Consider the following 25,958-nt stretch of genomic DNA (forward strand, 5'->3'; position numbering starts at 1 on the left):
TTTTTTGTCACACCTTCTGGACTCCATCCGATGAAACAAGGTTGTGTTTTGACTCATCTGACCGCAAAATATTTTTCCAATATGATATCGGCATTTTTTTGTACTTCTTTGCAAATTCCAATTGACGTTTCATTTGTTTTGCAAGTAAAAAAGGTTTTTTTCAAACAACTCTACCTCTGTATCCATGTTCTCTAATATGATTTCGAATTGTTTGAGGAGTTACTATGATGTTGTGATCTCCTTGAATTTTTAAAGCTAATTTAACTGCCGAAACAAATCTATTTTTTTTCACATTAATGATGATATTGCAATCAATTGCACTAGTGGTCTTGTGTTTTCGTCCTCTACCAGCCACACTAGCAACGGTTCCAATCAGATCATGCTTCTTAACAATTGAGGACACTGTCGTAAAAGGAATTCCTGTTTCTTTTTGTATCTGGTAGGATTTTCCTTGATTTTTCAAATCAACAACGAGGCTCCATTGACGGAAAGACAACTTTTTTTTTTTTGACGCCATTTTGTTGAAATACTATTTAAATATATTTTATTTTATTTCTAGGACAAAAGCGTATTTAAAAAATTACTACTTTCAACTTTACTTATTAGTTTGATTGTTCAGTTCACCTGATTTACTTTAAAATAACGAATTTTATTAGAGTACAATTATTTTTTTGAAGTCAATTTTATGCATCATTAGATCAATTGTGTAAAATTTATTAGGTTTGAAAGACAATTAGTTCACCAATGCAGAAATAAATTCTTAAAACATTACTTATCAAGATATCAAAAAAAAAAACCCAAATATTTGAACGAAAACTCATTTTTTTGATGCAATTTTAAAAATTATGATTTTTTTTTAAGTGTACAATTATTTTTTTTGCATACTGTGTATATATATATATATATATACACATACATACATATATATATATATATATATATATATATATATATATATATATATATATATATATATATATATATCATACATATATATATATATATATATATATATATATATATATATATATATATATATATATATATATGTATGTATATAAATACATACAGTTTTATCTAATTTATATATATACATATATATATATATATACATATATATATATATATATACATATATATATATATATATATATATATATATATATATATATATATATATATATATATATATATATGTATGTATATAGTTTTAACTAATTTATATATATATATATATATATATATAAAATTAGTTAGTTAATTAAGTTACACAAAGTCACAGTCTTGTTAAACTCATCATCAGCTGAGTATACGTGTCTATACCCAACTCGTATGTAGCCACTTTGGTGTGGCATTTACTGTAAATAATGAGCTGTAGTAAGTACTATATCTGAAAACTGTCCAGTAGTTGTTTAAATTCATAAACTGATGTTGCCTCGATGACATTATCTGCCAAAGCAATCCAGTCATTGATTACACGGTTGTTAAAAAACTTATGTCTGATTTCACAGTTCCTGACAATCTCACGATGAAATCTGATTCGATACCCTGATATCACTATCAAGGTTAGGCTTGTATGACAATCTCAAGATATGGTCTAATAAATGCAGTATAAATTTTTTTCAAATGTCAATGTCTCTTGATACAAATGTGTGTTTAAGAATTCTGAGCATAATATTTGCTTTGTTTGCAGCTACATTAAATTGCTGAACTTATTTAAGATTCACTAAGGATTTTGATGGTGGCAGTCGATCAAGTTATATAAAAAGTATTTTTTTTAATATTTAAATTTTTATTTTATATTTATTTAAAAAATAAAGCATATGTTGACACTTTATGGTAAAAATTAAAAATAATTTTGAAATTCAAAACTTTATATGTCAAACCACCTTTACCTTCCTCAACATACCCTATCAAATATACTCACTATTTCTAACCCTAGTCTAAAATCACTACACTTGGTCTTTACTAAAATCAATATTCTTAACCCCACTTTTTTTCTTATTGTTTAGAAACACACAAAAAAAACAGATGGATGCATAATCCATCTTATCATTATCTTTTTTGGTTTTTCCAAATGCTAGGCATCATAGACTTTATTCACCAGGCTTTATTGTCATACATAATAAAACTCTGGGCACGTAATGATGTTATCTGTATAGAATAGTTTTCATGGTAAACCAAGTCGTAACCACAATTTAACCTAACATATAAAAATGTAAATCCACTAATAAACAATATTGATCTAAGTCCGGAAAATATCGAAACATACCTCAAAAGTCTAAACTCATCTAAATCACCAGGCCCTGATGCATTACACCCAATTATATTTAAGAAAACTTGCTTTCAAATGTCTAAACATCTATCTACTATTTTTAACAAAGTACTTGAGAGTGGATCAATACCCCAAATATGGAAAGACGCAACAATTACACCCATATTCAAAAAAGGAGACAGATCAAAAGCACTTAATTATAGACCTATCAGTATAACTTTAATAAAAATCTTTGAAAAAATTATAAAAAATCATATTATGACACACCTAATTAAAAATAATTTATTAAGTCCACACCAACATGGATTTCGTCCAGATCATTCCTGCTTAACTAAGCTTTTAACTGTAATTAATTATTGGACGTCATCACTTGATAATAATATTCCCATCGACAACATTTATCTTGATTTTGAAAAAGCCTTTGACAAAGTTCCACATAAATTTCTTATTTCGAAACTTAAAGCTTATGGTATAAATGGATCAATACTATATTGGATTAAAAACTTTTTGAAAAACCGTAGACAAAGAGTTGTTGTTAATGGAAATTATTCAAACTGGGTACCCGTTAAAAGTGGAGTTCCCCAAGGCTCCGTCCTTTCAGCTTTACTTTTTATTATATATGTCAACGATATCCCTGAAGTAATCAAATCAAAAGCTGCTCTTTTTGCTGACGATACCAAAATCTTCCGTTCTATTGAAAATACTCAATCTGCGCAAGAATTACAAAATGACATCGACGCTCTTGTTACATGGTCTCAAAAATGGGGAATGAAATTTAACATTGATAAATGTTCTGTAATACACTTAGGAAACAACAACAAATTCCATACTTATAATATGCATGATCCAGAAAAAAATATAAAAATAAACATTAAAACCACAAATTGCGAACGAGATTTAGGTGTTCACATAGATTCGAACTTATTATTTTCCAAACACACAACTATTCAAGTCAACAAAGCCACACAAATAATAGGAATAATAAAAAGAACATTTACATCATATCCAGACTTATTATCCTTCAAAAAACTATTTTCAGCACTAGTCCGCCCTCACCTAGAATACTGTGGATCAATCTGTAACCCTGGACTTCTCAAAGACAAACGGCAACTAGAAAATGTGTTAAGAAGAGCTTCGAAATGAATCAATAGATTACAGGATCTACCGTATGAACAAAGATTGTTGGCATTAAATATGACAACTGTAAAATACAGGCTACTTCGTGCAGACCTAATCAACGTCTACAAATGGTGCAAAAACAACAATAGTGACAGAAGTCTTTTTGAAATAGATGGTAAATTTATTACTCGTGGTCATATATATAAACTAAAAAAACAATCTTCGCGATTAAATTTACGTATAAATTTTTTTTCTCTAAGAATAATAAATAAATGGAACTCTCTTCCTAATCACATTGTATCAGCGTTATCTTTAAAAACGTTTAAACTGCTTCTAGACAATCATCTAAAAAATGAATGGCTTCTCTATGACTAATCCACATTTTATTTTCTATTAGTTATACAAACTCTGTAATTGTCAAGTATTATATAATTAGGTTGACAGGCAGTTTATGCCTACACAATTTATTGTAAAACCTTAATTTAAAAAAAAAAAAAAAAAAAAGTCAGAAAACTTATGATAAAAACTAAAAAACTGAGCATCGAGTCGTGATGCAAAACAACATTTAAACCAAAATTATAAAACTTTTATAAAATTTAAAAATTATAAATCTTGTATTTTGATTTTTGAAGTGATATTTTTATACATAGCATATATTTTTATACAATTTTTTTTTACTATCATTTTACAAAATGAAAAGTTTATGAGGATTAAAAGTTTATGTTAATAAAAAAAGAGAAAAATAAAAAAAAATGATTATTTAAAAATGATTATAAAAAGAGATGATTACTTACATGATAAAAAAAAGAAAGAGTACACAATTTAATATTAATGACAATGTAACAGATGTGAATTTTTATTTCACATATGTTATTTAGCTTTGAAAATTTTACTTTCAATCTTTGATAGTTTAATTATTTTTAATATTTAAATTACTCAGATTGTACTGTAGCAGGACATTTAAGCAAAAAGTATAAAAGTGTCAACATATTTAACTTTTTTTTAACCCTTTTTTAACTACCCTATCTTTTTACAGCTAAAATATAAACAGCCTAGTTTTTAACAAAATGATTAACAGTTTTTTTCTATTTACTATTTGTTTATCCAGGAAAACATACTTTCAACCCAAGGACAAAGCAAAATTAAATTAGTTACATTGTGTAATTAGAAACACTTTCCCAGATAAACCATATAATAAAAGCCTAGACTTTATCAAAAGCTAAAACCTGTCAAAAGCATGATAGAGTCTTTTCTTTATAATAGTTAATTGAAGAATGGGAGTACTAAAAAATTAATAATAAAAACTGTGAAATGTGTGAAGAGCGATTCAAAAAAAAAACAGAAGTTAAGTTTTTGCAAATAGTTGCAAAACTATCTTTGTAACAAGTAATGATATTAGACCTATGACTATATAAGTTTAGATAAAATTTTAATTTTAGATTTTTAATTTTTAAATTTTAAAATTTTAGCTATTAGTAGTTAAAAAAATTTTTTTTTTAAACATTTTTGCTTCCAACAAGGCTCCAAGCAACCACTAATTAAAGTTGAAAGTTACTGGAAGAGAAAAGATGAAGATTGTAGAGCAAGATAAGGATTGACAGACAACTTAAAGGATTGCAAATTATATAAATCAGGAAGGCAAGATGAAGGAAGCAAATTCCAAAGAACTGATGTTCGAGAAAAAAAACTAGACAAATAAGAGTTTTTGGAGCATTTAGGAACAGTCACAGAAAAGGATGAGACTTAATAAAACGATTAACACGAGAATGAATTTTAGTAGATGGCACAAGAGACACTAGCTCTTTAGAGCAGTGCCCATTATAAAGGGTGACTTTTTAAGAGGTATAGGATTCGATTTTCAGAAAAAATACAAAAAATTTGAAAAAATTGATGAAATTTTTATTTGAGTTGATAAAACGGTTGATATAATTTAATGTTTAAAGATGTTTCATGTAAATGTTGGCCGCGGCTTTGCTTTTGATGGCCCATGTGTAAGGTCTAATTTTGGTACACTCTCTCCAACATATCGGCCGGTATCTCACGAATAAATGCTTCAATATTGGCTTGCTGTACGTCAATTATTGCTGGTTCATCCCTCAAGACATTTGTCTTAACATAGTCCCAGAAGAAATAGTCAAAAGGCGTTAAATCACACAATCTGGGCGGCCAATTGACAGGCACCAAATGTGAGATAAACTGTTCACCGAACTCACCTCTCAATTGGGCCATTGTTTTTTGTGCTGGGTGGCATGTGGGACCGTGTTGTTGAAATCACATGTAAGCCAAGTTTAGCTCTTCCATTTTAAGCAAAAAAAAATGTTTGTAATCATCGCACAGTAGCGCTCGCCATTCACTGTAAGGTTACGGCCATTGTCATCTTTGAAGAAGTACGGTCCGATGATGCCACCAGCCCATAATCCACATCAAACAGTAACTTTTTTGGGATGCATTGGTTGCTCTTGCAATGCTTCTGGCTGGTCTTCATTCCATATACGGCAACTTTGCTTGTTAACGTATCCAGTCAACCAGAAATAAGCTTCGTCGCTAAACACAATTTTTCGATAAAAATGTGGATCTTCCTTCAACTTTGCCAGTGCCCATTCACCAGATGTTAAACATTGTGGAAGATTGCGTGGCTTCAATTCTTGCCTCAGCTGTAACTTATAAGGTTTACACTCAAATCCTTTTGCAAAATTTTCACGTAGTGGAGTAACAGAGGCTCAATTGCTGCGAACAGCGGCAAATTGACATTTAACGGTCATCGCTAACACTGGCGGATACAACTGCAATATTTTCTTCCGTCCTCACTCTACATGTGTGTATTGGTGGTTTAATGTCTAATAATGTATTCTGGGTTCGAAATTTAGTCACAAGTTTCTGAACAGCTCCTACAGTAGGCCGATCAAACTGCCCATAAATTGGAAGAAGTGCGTTATGTACTCTCTTAACCGAGCATGAATTTTGGTAGTAAAATTTAATAATTTGCAAGCGATGTTCATTCTTAAGTCAATTCATGGTTAAATTATAGATCAAACTAAACAAGTTTGACAATAACACAATGCACGCCTGATCTGTCAAAACCAGTGTTACCAAAAAGATACCACCAAGAAAATCACTCTTTAGTATTTGTAGAAAAGAGAAAGAGAAGCAACATTACGACAATGTGATAATGGTCAGAGGTAGGCTGCAAGAGCAGGTCCAAATATGTTTGCAATGCATTTTTGCACCTTGTCTAAAAGAGAAAGGACATTATTAGAAGATCTGCCCCAGATATGGCAACAATATTCCATACAAGGCCATATTTAGATTTATAAGATAGAGAATTGAATTGAAAATAAAAGTGTCGAGCTTGATAAAGAGATGCAACCTTAGCATATGCTAATTTTGCAACAGATTTGATATATGGTTTCCGAAAAAGGTCCGAAATAAGACTTAATCTTAAAAGATGAAGAATGGATGACTCGCCGAGTACATTACCGTTCATAAATATAGGAAGATCTAAACTATTGTGATAACAATTGGCTAAAAAAAATTAGGTTTTATCTGAATTGAAGTTCACCAGCCACTGAAAACCCCATGCTGTAGCAGAAGTAATATCCTTTTCAAGCTCAAATGCCCCCTTCAAGCAATCAGAGAGTGTTGGCTTCTTATCACGACAAGAATAAATGGCAGTATCATCAGCAAACAATGCCACCTTAGAAGATCTGGAAGATCATTAGTGTAAATTAAAAAGAGTATAGGACCGAGGATTGAACTTTGAGGAACCTCTGATGTTACAGAATACGAAAAAGAGTGCTGTCCATCGAGGACAACTTTTATACTATGATTGGAAAGAAAGAATTCAATAATCTTAAAGGTGTTCACAGATACACCGTATGAAGAAAGCTTAAGGAGAAGACCAGCATGCTAAACTTTATCAAAATCATTAGAAATGTTAAGAGCAATAACCTTAACCTCTCCACCTCTATCTAATGCATGATAAAATCTATCGGTTATTACTGTTAGCAAATCAGCTGTAGAACAAGAAGATTAAAATCCATATTGATGGTCAGAAAGAAAGTTATTAGATTCAAGATGAGAAATTAAGTGTTTGTTAATTAAAGATTCAAAAACCTTGCTTATGATAGGAAGAAGACTAATGGGACGGTAGTTAGACAAACCAGATTGCTCTCCAGAATTTTTGAAAATAGGGATAACAGATGCCGCTTTCCAGCAGGCTGGAATTAAGGCTCTGATAAGCATTTGTTCAATAGTTTTGAGAGTACAGACGACAGTTCCAGAGAACACTTCTGCAAGACAATAACAGGTATGTTGTCTAAGCCACAAGCTGTAGAAGAGACTATGCAGGAAACACTTTTGATATAGAGGCTAGAGTGATATGAATGTCAAGCAATGGATCAACCTTTTGTTGGCAATATCAGGTAGAACGCAACTAGTGGAATCGAGGGATGATATTGATGAAAAGTTCTTTGCAAACAATTCAGCTTTGTCTTTAGATGAGATGACAAAGTCTGAATCATACAAGAGAGGTAGAAATAAAGATTTGCCCTTATTATTAATACTATTAAAGATTCTCCAGAAGTCAGGAGAGCCTAATTTTTGTGATGAAAAATAAGATTTCATGACCTGCGAATAGCGGGCATTGGCATAAGACAAAACCTATTTACATTGGTTTTTAGCAGTAATAAACAGAAGTCTGTTTTCTGGAGAATTGTTGTGCTGATAGATATAGAAGTAACAGTTTCGATTGGCAATCGCAGCAGCACAATGTGAGGAAAACCATGAAGGAGAGTGCGGCTTGACCTGAAATTGTCAAGAGGGAACAAGAACAAATGTCAAGAGGGAACAAGAACAAACATCAAGAGGGAACAAAAGTTAAAATTTTAGTTACCTTTATATATATATATATATATCAGTAAAAACACATATCTAATTTTTTTTCAACAAATTGTTTCCCCATCAGTTAGTTCATCAGGAAGTTTCCTGATGAACCTACTAGTGATCATCAGATGATACAAATCTTCAAAATAATGACAAAAAAATAGATTAAAAAGCATATTAAAAATACTGTGGAGTGTTCTCTTTGATGGCATTAAAGTTATTGATTGTGTGCTTATTTTCATGATGAAATACACTTTTTATAAAGTGTGTTTAGTAAAAATCAACTTAGACTGATTTTAATTAATTTTTATTATATACAATTCTCATAACCAAAAACAAACTGTGGAATAAATGTATGTGATTATGGTTGTCTGGAAAACAAATTAAATAAGTGGTTAAGAGATTGAGAAAAAACATAATTTAAGATTTAGTAACAGAAAGGTCAAGAGTACTAGAGCCAAGTCATTCAATATGATAAACAGGGCTAAATGGTAAACAGATCTGTTGACAAGCCTCAAACCCCTTCTTTTTCTATAAGGCTGACGCCTTTTAATACATTGTTTCCAGCTTATGTTATGATATTGAATGCTGGATCTTCTCAACTCAATGCGTGGGTTTTTCTTGTGTCTCTGTTTTTTATGACTAGGCAACTTTTTCTATCTCCTAATGAGGGTACTATCTCCTAATGAGGGTACAGCTCTAAAATTCCTGAACTCTGTGGTAGCTCTCACAGAAGCTGATTCCATCAACAGCTGAAAAATATCAAAGTATTAACAGTGCCAATCATCACCAAGTTCTCTAAATTTCTCATTCACTAATATTTGTAATCTTTAAAGTAACTTTTATTCTGTTGAGTCTTATCTCTTGCAAAGTTCACCAGACCTATTTGCTATTTGTGAGACTAATTTAAGTTCAGCTGTATTATCATGCGATCTGAGTGTTTTTTAGCTTTAGTGTTTTATCTTCCTTTGATTCGTGAAGACTTCAATAATCATATGCTTGGCCTGGGCATTTACATTCGTAGGAATTCACCCATTTGTGGGAAACTAGGTTTTAATCCAGACACTATTCTTTTATGAGCTTTCGTTTAGCACTACTTCACTCTATCACCTTTCTCTTTGTTCTTTATCACTCTCCTTCATCTTAAGAATGCATTCTTTTTGATGTTATTTCTGATCAAATTAACTAAGCCCTCTTCTTTATCTATTAGCCAATATTGTTGTTGTTGGCGACTAATCACACTGAATGGCTTAGATCTAGTGCTAATCACACTGAATGGCTTAGATCTAGCGTCAGTGACTCTGCAGGCGTTAAAGCCCGCAACTTTTGCCTTTCTCAATCACTAATTTAAATAGTCAACTTTCTAAATCGCTTTCTAGAAAACTCGAATCATTTACCTTCTCTACTCGACTTATGTCTTGTTTCTGATCCTAGTCAGCGGTCATTCACTCCATATTAACCCTATAGTGCTTTGAATCACAGTTTGATCTCTCTAAAACTGTTATCTCATACAGACATCTGTTTATTACTGTTAAAAACTATTGTAAAAAGGTTTTATCTAACGCCAAAGCCTGCTATTCTCAGGTCATGAAATCTCGTATATCATCTCTTGATTCCACCAGTTGCATTCTACCTGATATAGCTTTCAAACAGTTGATCCATTGCTTGATATTCGTATCACTCCAGCTTCTGTATTAAAAGTGCTTCCTGCTTAGACTCTTCTACAGCTAGTGACGCAGACAACATACCTGTAATAGTCTTTCAGAAAAGTTTCAGAAAAGACAGAACTGTAGCCTATACTTTCAAAACTATTTAACAAGTGCTTATCAGAGTCTTGCTTTCCGCCCTGCTGGAAAGCAACATCTGTTATCCCCATTTTCAAAAATTCTAAAGAACGATCTGACTCATCTAACTATCGCCCCATTAGTCTTCTTCCTATCATAAGCAAGGTTTTGGAATCTTTGATTAACAAACACTTCATCTTGAATCTTGAATCTAATAACTTAGTTTCTAATTATCAATATGGATTTCAATCTTCTTGTTCTACAGCTGGTTTGCTAACAGTAATAACCGATAGATTTTATCATGCATTAGATAGAGGTGGAGAGGTTGAGGTTATTGCCCTTAATATTTCTAATGCTTTTGATAAAGTTTGACATGCTGGACTTCTCCATAAGCTTTCTTCTTATGGTGTATCTAGTAACATCTTTAAGGTTATTGAATTCTTTCTTTCCAATCATAGTATAAAGGTTTTCCTCGATAGACAGCACTCTTTTTCGTATCCTGTAACTTCAGGGGTTCCTCAAGGTTCAATCCTTGGCCCTATACTCTTTTCAACTTACATTAACAATCTTCCAGATATTCTCGAATACAAGTTGGCATTGTTTGTTGATAATACTCCCATTTATTCTTGTCATGATAAGAAGCCAACACTCTCTGATTGCTTGGAGGGGTTTTTAAGCTTGAAAAAGATCTCACTTCTGTTACAACATGGGGCTCGCAGTGGCTGGTGAACTTCAATTTAGATAAAACTCAAATTTTTTCAGCCAATTGTTTCGCAATAATTTAGATCTTCCTATATTTATGAACAGTAATGTACTTGATGAGTCATGTACCCTTCATCTTCTAGGATAAACTCTTACTTTCAATCTTTCTTGTAAACCATGTATCAAATCAGTTGCAAAATTAGCTAGCATCTGCTAAGGTTGCATCTATTCTCCATCTCTATAAATCTCAAATCCGACCTTGTATGGAATACTGTTGCCATATCTAGGGTGGATCTTCTAATGATGCCTTTTCTCTTTTAGACAAGGTGCAAAAACGCATTGTAAACATAGTTGGACCTGTTCTTGCAGCCAACCTCCATTATCACATCGTCTTAATGTTACTTCTCTTATTCTTTTCTATAAATAATATTTAGTTAGCTAGCGTCTCTTGTGCCATCTACTGAAATTCATTCTTGTGTTACTCATCATTCAATGAGGTCTCATCTTTTTCTGTGACTGTTCCTAAGTGCTCCAAAAACTCCTATTCCTCTAGTTTTTTTCCTTGAACATCATTTCTTTGGAATTCCTTACCTTCATCTTGCTTTCCTGATTAATATAATTTGGAATTTTTTAAGTCATCTGTCAATTGCTTCTTGCTCTACAATCTTGATTTTTTTTCTTCCAGTAACTTCCAACTCTATTAATGATTGCTTGCAGCCTTGTTGGGAGCAAAGATGTTATAAAAAAAAACATTAGTGTGACCAATAACAGCAATTATAAGACTATTTATAATGATAAACTCAATAAATTCAAATTATAAGACTAATGATATGATAAATTCACAAATTTATAATGATAATTTGATTTATTGGAAACAACATTAGGTGAACAAGAAAAGAGTTTTGACAAGAAAGAGAACAATAAAGAATGAAGTAAGTGATTAAGTGAAGAAGGGGGCTTGAAATAAAAGCATGTAAATAGTCAGAAGATTCAATACTCATTCTAAACAGAAAGGAAGTTCTTACATATATGCCAGAATAATAAATTAAGATATCATGCCCAAGTCAAACATGTAACTACTAGAGTCTTGATGAATCATAACAGCCATCAGCAATAAGATTTAAGAATTAAACATCCAAATTTTAAGTTAGTCTTACAAAGAGTAGGTCAGGTGAATTTTACAAGAAGTAAGATTTAACTAATAAAAAGTTACTTCAAAAACTAAAAACATTTGTAAAACATTGATTGAAACAACTTGGTTATAATTATGAAAAAATTTATAATATTTGTTAAAAACAGACATAGCACAAATAATCTTATAATGATGCCAGAAACTATAAAAAATCAATTTTTAAAATACCACCAATATCTTTGTAATTAGAAATACAACTATTTGTTAAAATTTTGAGAGAAAATACGTAAGTACTGCTGAAAATTTTAAAAAGGGCTATAAAACTTTTGACAGGTTTGACATTCAAGAACATTTTTATTGCTCCAAAATATTGGATCAAAATAATTAGCCACATTAATAATAAATGCTGATATGAGGTTTTCTATCAGAAAGAAGTAATGAGATGATGTAATGAAAAATCAAGTTCCAAAGTGGGAATGATGTTGTTAATGTTATAACTAAAACTTGGAGGTCATTTTTTTATTTAAATTGATGGCATCATTATATAATTCAATTAATGTCAGCGCTATCAAAAATGTAACTAAACAAATAAGTTAAAAAAACAACTTACTAAATGAATCATTCCTGCAGATAATAACCAAATGGAAAGAAAATTACCTATCAGTGCCGACATTTCAAAAGATGATCTGAAAAAATACAGACATAATACAGATTAGAGTGTCCTAATATACATATATATTAGGACACCCTAATAAACAACATTTTTGAAAATAATCTGTCCCCCCCCCTCCCTAAATATGTTCTATCTAATACAAAAACACTAGGTTTATAACTTTTTTGAATAAAAAATATTTTAAGGGGTCCCACAAGACCCTTGAATATTTAATGGGTCCCCTAAAATTTTCAAAAAAAGAGTTTCCTGGTTCTCAAATGAAGCGAAATTATCCAAAAATTTCAAAAATAATTTTCATTTTGAAAAAAAATCGTTATTTTTGGTGACATTACATAAAAAAGTTTTATTAAAAAATGAAAAAAAATTTCAATGGTTGAGATAATTACTTTTTACTTAAGTATTGTCCTTAGATACAATTTTATTTAATTTTTTTTGGGATTTTTTTTTTGTTATTTTGAACTTTTTTGAGTTCCATTAAAAAAGCTTATCTCAGGAAACTGGTTTCCTAAGTTGAAAGTTTGGGTGTGTTGAAAATAACGCAATTTCTGGTATGAAGATTTTTTTTAAATGAATTATTCATTTATATTCTTTAAATGGAAAGATTGAATTAAAATAAATAGCAAAAATAAAGATAAACATTATTATATTTTGGCTTCAAAAAAGCAATACACTTTTAACATGCTCAACTTATGCAACCTTCCTCAATTTATATATTTATTTTTTTTATTTTTTATTTTATTTCTATTTTTATTTATACATATTTAAATTTATCTTTTTAGTATAAAAATATATTTTTTATATTTATTTTTGTTACCTTTATTTATTTATTATATATTATATTTCATTTTTGTTTTCATCTATTTACAAAAATAATTAATTACAGAACAATAACCATATTTAAACCTTGCTGTAACTTAATCCAAAGTCTGACCTTGATGCTGACCCTAACCAAACCCTCAGTTGATGTAGCAGCACTCCCTTGCGAGTCAGGCTATTTGATAGCTGATGTATGTACTTTTTGCTCTCTATAAAAGTTGCTTATGGGAATATTTTTTTTCCAAAAAAACGATGCTTACGGGGACAAAAATTTGTCGGGTACGCAAAAATGTCCCCGACAACGCTAATGTCCCTATAACCTAAATCTTTTAGAGTTTGCATATATATATATATATATATATATATATATATATATATATATATATATATATATATATATATATATATATATATATATATATATATATATATATATATACATATATATATATATATATATATATATGCAAACTCTAAAAGATTTAGGTTGGCAATAATTTGCCGACCTCAATCTTTTAGAGGTTGACATCAAGTCGGCAAAAATTATTTAGTACTAAATAATAAAATATTTAACACTAATATTAAAAAATTAAGGTCTTACCATAAAACATAGAAACAAGGTTGGCAATCTCAAACACTTTAAGGTTGGCAGTCAGGTCGGCATTACCGAATGCTGACCCAAATTCTGAGGGTTGTATATATATATATATATATATATATATATATATATATATATATATATATATATATATATATATATATATATACATATATTTATATATATATATATATATATATATATATATATATATATATATATATATATATATATATATAAATTCTTACATTTAAATTATCATTAATAATAACTTTAATATCAAAAACCTTAATTGTAGTCCTACATTTACATCCAACATGGAATGTGTGAAATTTTCCAAACCTGAGGTGTCAAGGATAAACCATATATAATAAAAATCTTTTTTTACAATTCCAATTACATAATAACACTATTTTTCACAATGTTTATTCAAGGAACATACAGAGGTGTGAAAATTATTAGACTCAACTAGGTTTTTTTCAATAAAAATAGTTTTTATATTCTAAAAAGAATTTATTGAACAATTTAAAGTTACATTAATACTTTGTATGCATGCCTTTAGCCTTTAGTAACTTGGCAACCACGCATAAGCTTGGTAGCTTGTCAACTACTGTATGTCAACATGTTGTCAACAACTCACTGCTATAAACATAAAAGTGGTCAATCAGCTGTTGTAAGTAGAATTTTTACTGTAAATACATTCATCAATGTACATTCATCAAAATAAAAGCTGAAGGTGAGTTTAATTAAATCATTATGGTTAACCATTAACATATTAATGTTTATTTACCATACTTCTATTTCAAAATGTATAAAAAGTCTGATTACAAATTGTTTTGTTTTTTTAGAAACCTAGAAAAGTTGCTGTTACTAAAACATTGCTTGAAGAAAAAATGTATTCACAACAAGAAATAGCTTCAAGACTACAAATTTCACAGAAATCTGTAAGCCGTATCAGCCAGGCTATTAAAAATGGGCAAGGTTACGATTCTGCACAACAAGGAAATTGTGGATGCAAGTCCAAAGTGAGCCCAAAAACCCAAAGCAAACTTATCCATATAGGTTAAGTGAATATAAGAGCCACTAGTGAAGACTTAAAAAAATCCTTGGAGAAGTATGGTGTTGATATTTGCAGTTCTACGATTGGGAGAAGGCTTATTAATGCAGGTCTTCCAGCACTTAGGTCACGAAAAAAAGCTAAAATAACAAGGGCAGTGGCTAAAAAAAGGGTTAACTGGGCCCATGAGGTTAAATCTCGCTTTGAAAGTGATTGGAGTAAGGTGAGTAACTTAAACATTTTAATAGTTTTTCTTACACATGCTTCTTTAAACAAAAATTTTTACCCTAACACCAACCAACCCATGTTCCTTTTTCTTTCACACTTAACAGTCAATTTTCAAGATCTTTTCATTACTCCTCTGCAAATTCCGGTCAATACTCAGCTGTGTTATTGTAGTCTGTTATATTATCTGATTACAGGTCAGCTTCTCTGATGACTCCATGTTTTCAATATGTGATGAAAGCAGTCAAAATGTAAGGAGATCTTCAAACAAAGAGTTTTCTGAGACTTGTGTTGCTCAGACTGTGAAGCATCCTACCACAGTTATGGTGTGGAGTATCATCTCAGCCAAAGGCACAGGGCGTTTATATATTGTTAAAGGCACAATGAATCAGCACCAGTATAAGAAAGTTTTGGAAACAAGACTGCTGCCTCAATTGAGAGACTGGTTTCCTGATAGAGACTGTGTTGTCATGCATGATGGTGCAACATGCCATAAAGCCAAGTCAGTGACAAAGTTTTTGACAGAAAACCATGTGCAAACATTGCCATGGCCAAGAAACAGCCCAGATATGAACCCTATAGAGAATTTATGGGCGGTTGTTAAGAAAAGGCTGAAGAAAACCAGCATTACCACAAAAGTTCAATTGATTGAACAACTTATCAAAATATGGCACCATGATGAGGAAACAAAAAATAAATGTCCAGAGTCTAATAATTTTCACACCTCTGTACTTGGTACATACAAACGCACTTCTTACATCCAAGTAACAGCCAAGAATTTTTTTTATCTTTTTTGAGAAGTCCATGTTTCTCACTAAATCATCAAGATTAGGCTTTTTGAGAGGTTCATATCTGTATTTTTTATATAGTTTGCTATACTATATTATAATTTATAAGTAACCTTTCTGTATTTTAATTATTTATGATTAGCCAAAATACTGTATGTACTGTATGCTTACTATTAAAACATTGAAAGTAAAAATTGAAAAACGTTTATAAAAGAAAGCATATTTGCAAACCTTTTAGAAAGCTTTTGTTGCAAAAAAGGAGACTAAATATTCTTTGAGTGCAACATGCTGCAATTTACCTCAAATAAATATATAAGTATTTTTTAATGTTGTTTCAAAAGTTCTTTTGGCATTTAATATTTTACTACTTCAACATTTTTTGGGGCTTTACAATAATCCACAATTGACCATTAGGTTCACCTTCTTAACAAAACATTATTAGCTCAACATATAACATCATAACTCGATTAGATTTTATCAGATACTCTATTACCTCTTGCCTCTCTGTAGACAACAGTTTTTTTTTAACTTTAATAATTAACTAATTTACTGTTCATTTGTATTTATATTTGATTGTATGTAGTAATTTTTTGATGAAAAAAAGAGTTGAACTTTTTTTTCAGTTTAATTTGCTCATAATACCTGGCCTAAAATATATATTTTTTGACAACAGAGTTAATCTTGGTCAAACACTAGCTAGGTGCAAAACACTAGCTAGGTGCAAAACACCAGCTAGGTGCAAAAGCATTGCTGAATTTCAGATCAATAAATTGATGGAGTTCCAAGTTTTTTAAAATTTTCCTAATAAAAACATTTAATATTAATGAAAATGTTGTCTTCAAATTAACTACACTGACTATACAACTTAAATATATTGGAATGAAAAAACCAATGTATGTGGAAAAGAAAGGTTTAACCAACAGTTAACAGGTAACTTAACTCACCCCATTTCGAAAACATTAAAACTCTGTAAAATATCACCAAGCTTTCTCAAATAAATGACACGAAAGAATCGTAAACCTAAAAAACAATTTTTTTATTATTACTGTTTCAATGGCAAAACTTTAATTAAAATATAAAAAATTACTTTAAAAAAAAATTTCATACAAAAATATAAAAAATTGTTTAAAAAAATTATTTGACTGATTTTATTACAGTGAAAAATCTTCTATGAACTAAAAAGGGAACAGATTTACTTGAAAATAGTTTCTGATTTTTTAAAGCTGTTTTTTATTTAGTTTTTGTTATAAAAAAAGGTTTTTTGTTATTTTTGAAAAAAACTTTCAAAGGTAATGATAATAACTATTAAACTTTTTGTTCAAAATTTTGATTTCAAACTTTTGTTCAAATTTAGTTTCAAAACTGCATTTCACATAAACTTCTTTTTCATTTTTTGTTTTGCACTTTTTTTTTTCCGTTTACAAACTTTTAATAGGTTTGTTTTAGAAACTTTATAAATCACACTTACAATTAGAATAAACTAATTTGTAGTAACTCAAATTGTATATACCATTTGTTTCTATTGCATTTTCTTTGTTTGGAGTCATTGAATCAGTTTCTTACTAGTTGCACAATACTGTTGCACAATACAGTTGTGTTCTTATAATTTTCTGGCAACACTATTGTTTTCAGCTGATATATTTCAAGTCATTATAAGTTTATCAGCATCACACATTGCCTCATTTGTTTATTTAAATTTTATTTCTTTTTTTCTTCTTCTGTCAAGTGAGATGAATACTTTTTTAAGACTCTTTGAACTATCATAATTCATACCCTGCTTTGTACTTAATATCCAAATATGAAATATATTCATAAAACATATATCCAAATATATTTATTAAATTTTTATAACTAGTTAATTACTCATAATATATTAATTTCTCAAAACTGCAATAAAAACAATACAATAGTGTATATACAATGTATTCAATTACATTGAATCAAGTCGATTGCTATTTCTAGTACTAGTGCACATAAATATACATATATATATATATATATATATATATATATGTGCACTATTAAATATACATGTATATATATGTTCACAATATAAATATACATATACATACATATAAATATATATATATATATATATATATATAATATATATAAATATATATATACGTATATATATATATATATATATATATATTTATATATATATGTATATATATATATATATATATATATATATATATATATATATATATATGTATGTATGTATGTATGTATGTATGTATGTATGTATGTATGTATGTATGTATGTATGTATGTATGTATGTATTTATTTTTTTATTTATGTATGTAATTATGTATGAATGAATGAATTTATTTATTTATGTATTTATGTATGTATGAATGTATGAATGCATGCATCTATGTATGTATGTATGTATGTATGTATATATGTATGTATGTATGTATGTATGTATGTATGTATGTATGTATGTATGTATGTATGTATGTATGTATGTATGTATGTATGTATGTATGTATGTATATATTTGTATATGTATTTATGTGTATATGCACATATGTATACATATAGATTTTTGTTTGCATCACTATGTAGATAACTCTACCTCATGCATGTCCCATACTATCTTTACTTAGGAGTTTTGGGCTACCTAAATTGTTTGTGCATTGAGGAACATACCTATTGAGATTATTCACAACTAAATAGTTGTGCTAACCCTTTAACTTTTTTAATTTTTCTCATAATCTCTTTTTAAACAATTTAAAAATTAAATTGACAGCCAGAAAACCTGAGCCTAAAAATTTCAAAATTTACTAAATTTTAAAATGTTTGCACGGTTAACAAACTCTTAAAAAATCTGTTGAAAAAAGAAGAAAAAACAAAACAACAACAAAACTACTGACTGGTAGTTTGAACTTAAATAATATACTTATATGTTGTTTGTATCAAAATAAAAGAAATAACAAACCTATCCAGTATTGATTATTAAATACCGGAGGAAAAAATATTGTTGGCATAGTTAACATATCTACAATTGACATCAAATCTGTTGACCAAAACGCTAGTTTGTCTTGTGCAGCAATAAACTGTTATATAAATACAAATTTTGTAGAGAAAAAATAACATATGAAATAACAAAGATTCGACGCTTAGTGAAGCTATTTTTAATATGTAAATAAAATAACAAATTAAAAATAGCCTTACCCTAATGATGAAGTGAATAATAAATAACAAATAAAAAAACATTTCCATTTTCCATAATGCATCATCATAAGAAAAGCAGTGTTCAACACGACTGAAAATATAACAAAAACATATTGAGCATTAAATATAGCATTTGCAGTGTAAAAAATGCACAAAATTGATTTAAAAGATAATAATAATAATAATAATAATAATAATAATAATAATAATAATAAAATTATAAAAGTATAAAGTTTTTATAAAACTTGATATTAAAAAACAAACAAATAAAACAATAAAATCAATTTTTTTGTAAACTTAAGTAACAATTATTTCTCAGAAATTAAACTATAATAACAGTGGTAACTGTTAACTATAGTAATTATGGTGACTGTTAATTTTTTTCATTATCGTGAGATTCAACTCTTGTTAATAAAATAGCTTCAAAAATTTTAGAACAAGCAGGGGAAATTGCAATTGCTTTATAATTATTTACGTCTGTTAAGTCACCAATTTTAGATTTTAGTAGAGGTATTATGGTAGCTTCACAAAATGTTGATGGCAAATGTCCACATTGCAAGCATAAGTTAAAAAAAATACTTAAATAGAGAGACAATCTATGTCCCCCACAGATAAACAATTCCATAAAGAGATTATCTGGGCCGGCAGCCTTTTTTTTTTTTTGCTTACGTAAAGCGTTATTGACATCTATAGTAGTAACTCTATCATGTGTGTTTATCAATGAAGATTGCACTTTCTGTTTAAAATCTAATTTATGCTGATCATTATTATTAGAATTATACAATGTTTGGAAATGCATCTTCCACATTGTGGCAATGTCCTTATCTCCAGTAACTCCACTAATACTTGCAACATAATTGGTTGCCTTTTTATTAAAAATTTTGTACACACTATTCCATAACTTTTTAGGATAACCATTATTAATATTATCTGCACATTTGTGCAGATAATATTAATAATGGTTATCCTAAAAACCGAAGAGTAAGTTTATAAGGACAGTGCCAACCTAAACCAGCAAAAGTGAGTGAATATATAATTTTATTAACTTATTTACTATGCTCTGGAAAAAACGGCAGAAATTTCTACCTTAGGGAAGGTATGAGATGTACCCTTAGCAGGGATGCGGAGTCCCAAAAAAGACTCCGGATTTTAAAGTCACAAAAAGATTACTTTATCCTAGTTTTTGGTATCCAGGAGCTCTAAAAATATAAGTAAGTTTATGGACTACTAATAGGAAAAAATTAAGACTTTTAGGTTAGAGGAACAATCATTTTCTGAACCCAGAGTCCTTAAGTATAATGGCGGCAAGGACTCCGGGACTCCAGGACTCCAGGCTTACAAACAATAAGTTTCAAGTCATTAAATCTCATGACTTTTTTTCTTATAGCAGATTATAAGTCAACAAACATGTTTAGAGCTTCTGGACACTACAGACTTGGAAAAAGTAGAGATATAAAGCTGGAGTCCTTTTGGCACTCCGCATCCCTGACCCTTAGTAAAAGATAACTTTCAACCTTCCATGGTGAAAAGTTTCATTACAAACAATCATTTGTCTTTTTAATTTTCCACCTTAAAGGTATAATTTTCTACATTAGAAAAAAGAAAATTATACACAACTAAGCTTATATCCTAGCCTAAGGTAGAAATTTCCACCTTCTTTAAAAAAGTTTATAGTGCATACAAATTAGCATTTAGCAGCTGTTTTTTTTGTCAACCAAACATTTTTTTTCAAAAAAAGAAAAAAGTGAAGAATAATGAAAAAATATTATTGCTACTCTAACCCAAACCCTGATAATGAAGCAGTAACTCCCTTACATGTTCTTCCTATATCATTAAATGAATTTACTGAAGTCCTCACAGTTCCCTAAATCAGTAAAACGACAGATTTCAAATCTAAATGTGCTTTTAATTGTATGTGACCACAAATTTCATAAAACAATATTTTTGACCAAAATCAATGATGAATGAAAAATTAGACAGAAAAAAAAATGTATTTATTGAAAAATGTTCAGAAATACAATTAGCACATTTTTTTTCCATATATCCTCACTTAGCATTAATCACAGCCTCAAGTTGACATCTTGAACATAGAATAGGTTTGGATATAGACTTGTTTCACTCCTTCTTGATGGCAGCCTTCAGGAAGTTGACAAGTCCTTGACTATACATGATTGAATATTGGAGATTGAATAATCGAGGTGACAAACCTGGAGATCCAGGTGGTTATAACTTTTTGATCAGTATTTTGGCAGATTCCCCCGGAGCCAACTTTAGGTCTTATGAGATATATGAGGTGGTGCTCCACCTTGCTGGAACCCAAAGTGTTGTCTGAAGAGTAGTGGGGATTATTCAGGGTTTGACATGATTCTCCAGGATTTGAATGTATTCATTGGTATCAACTTTCTGAACAGAACTGCTGAAAACTGGATGCACTTTGATACCATCAGAAGAAACTAAGCTAAATACCATAACTTAAGCTAGATGTTTGGTCTTAAACTTATACTTTAAATGCTCTAGGGCTTTTTGGACTGGTTGATAGCTAACAAAATGATTGGTTCTGCTGTTTAACACATGAATCAATAGTAAACATTTTTTTATCTGAGAGGATGGTTGTTGGTCTCTTTTTTTGGATGCTAGGGAAACCAGGTGTTTGTTAACTCTGGCTCTTGACTTTGCCTAAAGCTACATTCTGACCACATTTCTGATGGTTTGTTCACTCACTGAGAGCTCTTTAGCCGTTTTCCTTATTGACCTTACTGAGTTGTGACCTTGAAAATTCAAAAAATAATAAAAATTTCAATCAAATACAATACAAACAAATTAGCTTATAATTACCAAAAAAATGCAAAAACTTATTTTACCGAAACCCTGGTAGACAATACTTAAACACTTGTTTAGCATCTGTAAATAACTTTATGCATGGTGCGATTCATGACTAGATCAACAACTAGTTTATTTTATACTAGTTATTTTCACTTCTTAGCTGTTTTTTTAGTTTATTTTTATTTTTAAATATTTGTGCGTGAACATTTACAAACTGTGCGTAAAAATACCAACATATATATTTGCAACAAAAAATAAATAACATAAATAACAAAAAAAATAAAATACAACATATATTTTTTTTTTTGAAGGAAACTACAGTAATGGTAAATATTTCGTGCAAAACGTTTTTTTGTTTAGACGTAACCAAAAAAGATAAAAATGATTCGGCAACATTTCTTAAAAGAAGAATCGGTTGTTGCAAAATGTAGCAATTGTTATTGTCTTTTATATTTATCATTTTAATAAAATATTTTTTTATTTATAACTGAAGTGCAAAACTGGGGCAACTTGAACCAAAATTTCATTGTAGCATATTATGTATGAAAAAAAATAAATTTGTTTTCTATTAACATTAAATGGCAAGTGTAATAATATATTTAAAAGTACTTATATATCTGTTGTATAAACCATGTTTTTAATGTCTGTTAGGTAATAAAATGTATACATAAATAATGCTTATGGTCGGTTAAAGCTATTGATATACACATTTTTGCGTATACTATGTACTATCATAACTGGTTTTACCATAATGGTTCACAAATATAAAAGAAAATTGAGGTCTAGAGTTTGCAAAGGCTATATAGATCAAAACTTAGAGCAAGCCTGTATTAATATGAATGTGGAGCTATGAGTCAACGATTTGATGAAGAACAATTTAGAATAAGCCTTTACAGCATTAGGAGAGCTCTTCAATGACGACGCCTTACTACCACAAAGAAACCTGCAGGGCATCCAGTTGTCTCTATGTCAAGAAGAGCAGTCATTCTGTGATGATTTGAATAATCTTTTGGCTAAAAACTCAACTGCAGAACAAAATGATGACAGTTCAGATAGTAAAAATAAACAAGCCGATTTGTTTGCAGACAATGCTGTTAAAAGTAGCAGTAGCGATGAAAATGTATTTGCCAATAACAACATAAGCAAAAGTTCAGGTCTGGACAACACGTAAAAGGTAAAACTCAACGTTGATAAGTGTGTGCTAGTAGAATATGATGAAAAGCTGTATACTGGTTGCATTGTAAGTGTTAGTATGGATGAACCTTTTGGTGCCATAGTTTCTATGATGGAGCCCTCAAAAAATCACTGGAATTTGTTAAAAAAAATAGACATTTTTTTTAACAAATTTTTTTACAATATCGATGAAACAAAACAAAATATCAATGTCTCGGTACCATTTAACAACAGAGGTCTTTTTAAGATTGCAAAGCTGGAAAATTAGTGTACTAGTACTCTGAGTACTAAGTATACTCCAGCAACAGTATACCAAATCTTTTTACACTTTGAAATTATTTGCAGAATTAAATCATTTAAATTGTTTTATTAACATCAGATATCTTTTTAAAATTGCATTTAAATTATTCTTCTTTGTGTGATATTTTTGAGACATTCAATAAAAACAGCAAAAACATATTTTTACACTATGGGTTCAAGTAACAGGGGCTACTAGAACCCAATCTAAAACCACCAAAAAATAGGGAACCAAAATCCCCCATAATATTTTTTCTCTAAAATCATCATCATTAATACCTAAGCCTATGAATTAGCAACAACAAGTTTTTTACATTTATTTTTTTAAGTTTTTTGGAAATCAGAAAATTTGAGACTATGCTGCTTGATTGAGCAACGTTCAGTTATAGCACTTATACTTATTATTATTGCCTTTCAGAAATAAATTCAAGTATTAATTGAATCATAATGTGTTGTAAGAAATGTCCATCAACTATTGAAAGAAACAGGACAACCTGAATGAACAATCTTATACAGTTTTATAAGTCACACAGGAAAAAACTATTCCAATAAAAAAAAAAACAATCACTGGAAGATAAAAGTAGAATGCCATTCAAAATCCTAACTGTTGGTCGCTATCTCTTCCTTGGAAAATCCATCAAAGGCGGACAAGAGTGTATGAAGCAAATTAAGAAAGAAGTTAACAAGTTTATGACAAAAAAATTAACTTTTCACATTTACCAATTCAAGTCTTACAGGCAAAACTCGATCAAAAGCCAGAATGAGAATGTGTAAAAGAAAGAAAAAACGATAAGTTGAATAAAATTTTTGACATCACAAAAAAAAAATGCTCAGGTATAAACTAGGAAAGTTTAAGTTCAAAAACTATTCATCCAAAAGAAGAAAAGTATCCTTGAAGCCTACTTCAACAGTAACGCAACAACGTCAACTTTCTAATCCGAGTCTGAGGCGGAATATAAAGAATCTGAAGATTTAGAAGAACAGTTCACAAATAACGTAAAATAAACGCAATTTTAAAACCCGTTTCCGTTAGCTAAATATTAATATTTTACAAAAAATATTATCAAATTTGAATTTCCTATACCCAATAACATAGAAACCCAAGTGTGCTTGTCAAAATGTAAAAATTTTAAATTTTGACTATAATATGATATACTCTACTCTGCAGTGAGGATAAAAGATTGTATCGTCTTCAGATTGAAAGCAAAGGACAGATCGGGTATACAATTAGGAAGGCTGCTAGTTTTAAAACAATCCATCTATCCAAACGAAGAAAACTCTCATTTTAGCCTACTTCAACAACAGTAACGGTAACAGCAGCAACGTCAACTTCCGAATCTGAGTCTGAAGCAGAATATTAGGAGTCTGAAGATTCAGAAGAACAGTCACAAGTACCAGCAAGAACTACAGAAAAACTAAAACTGGAAACAAATTAGTAACATCTTCAAAGTTATCAAGCAGCAAAACAACAACAATTTGTCAACAGTTATCTCAAAATGGGATCAATATTCAGACACCTTGACAGTCTGGTATAATCAGATCAACTGTTAAAGAAGATGTTAACTAATGAAGGAAATGAAGGAAACACTATGTTTAGAAAGCTGGTCACTGCACTCTGATAATAAATGTATTAGTCACCAAGAATATCAAGTGTTAGTGTTGAAGAATAAACAAAAAGAAGTTGATTTACAACTCTAGATCTACCCAACGGAAACGCAGATAGTGTTGTTAAAGGAACAGCTATTCTCGATGAATACAATTTATGGAAAAGTATAAAGGTGATTGAAGCGGGCAGAATTTAGCTTAGATTTATTTTGTCGAACAAAGCATATGAATTGAATATTACCTTTAATTAAGCTGATACTGCACAACATTTTTTTGATACATACAGTAGCTTTTCGTACTTCTAGAATAGTTATTTAAGCTTGTAGTTTTATATTTACTTGTAATTTAGAGTTTTACGATGTAACAGTAAATTGTTTAATGCTTAAAAACTATATAACAAATCTACAATTAAAAAGAAATTAAAATTAAAAAATAACAATCATAAAACTGTTTAAAGTTTTATCCATACGCAAATATGAAAAATTCGAATTTTTGGTTTGTGGGTGACCTTTTGCAACATAAAATTCGTACTCATGTCTTTTTCGTTATCTTTTTATTCAAATATTCACCGTTTTATGATCTAGAAACGCGCGTGCGCAAAAATGTCATTACCCTAATATATACATATATATATATATATATATATATATATATATATATATATATATATATATATATATATATATATATATATATATATATATATATATATATATATATATAATTTGTTTCATACTGGACACAAAACAGAATTAAACTTCCAGAAATAATAACTACTAGACTGTAATTAGTTATATAAAATACACACCAAAATTCATTTATGAAA

At 29.5% G+C, this 25,958-nt stretch overlaps 1 protein-coding gene across 4 annotated transcripts in view; it reads right to left on the bottom strand.

The window, feature by feature from the left end:
- Nucleotides 1-25,958, bottom strand: part of LOC105848876 (calcium-activated potassium channel subunit alpha-1) — a 108,370-nt gene that overhangs the window by 55,301 nt on the left and 27,111 nt on the right. For 2 of the 4 annotated variants that reach the window (XM_065795296.1, XM_065795297.1), the window contains exons 3-6: nt 19,235-19,325; nt 18,999-19,116; nt 16,995-17,070; nt 12,504-12,579 (exon numbers count right to left, since the gene is read on the bottom strand). In XM_065795296.1, the coding sequence (XP_065651368.1) occupies nt 12,504-12,579; nt 16,995-17,070; nt 18,999-19,116; nt 19,235-19,325 (361 nt within the window). Of the gene's footprint in view, nt 1-12,503; nt 12,580-16,994; nt 17,071-18,998; nt 19,117-19,234; nt 19,326-22,095; nt 22,403-25,958 lie in introns of those variants that run through there. The other 2 variants (XM_065795298.1, XM_065795299.1) reach the window with 2 other exon arrangements.

Source organism: Hydra vulgaris, chromosome 04, assembly GCF_038396675.1.
Source record: "Hydra vulgaris chromosome 04, alternate assembly HydraT2T_AEP".
NCBI classification, from domain to species: Eukaryota; Metazoa; Cnidaria; class Hydrozoa; order Anthoathecata; family Hydridae; genus Hydra; species Hydra vulgaris.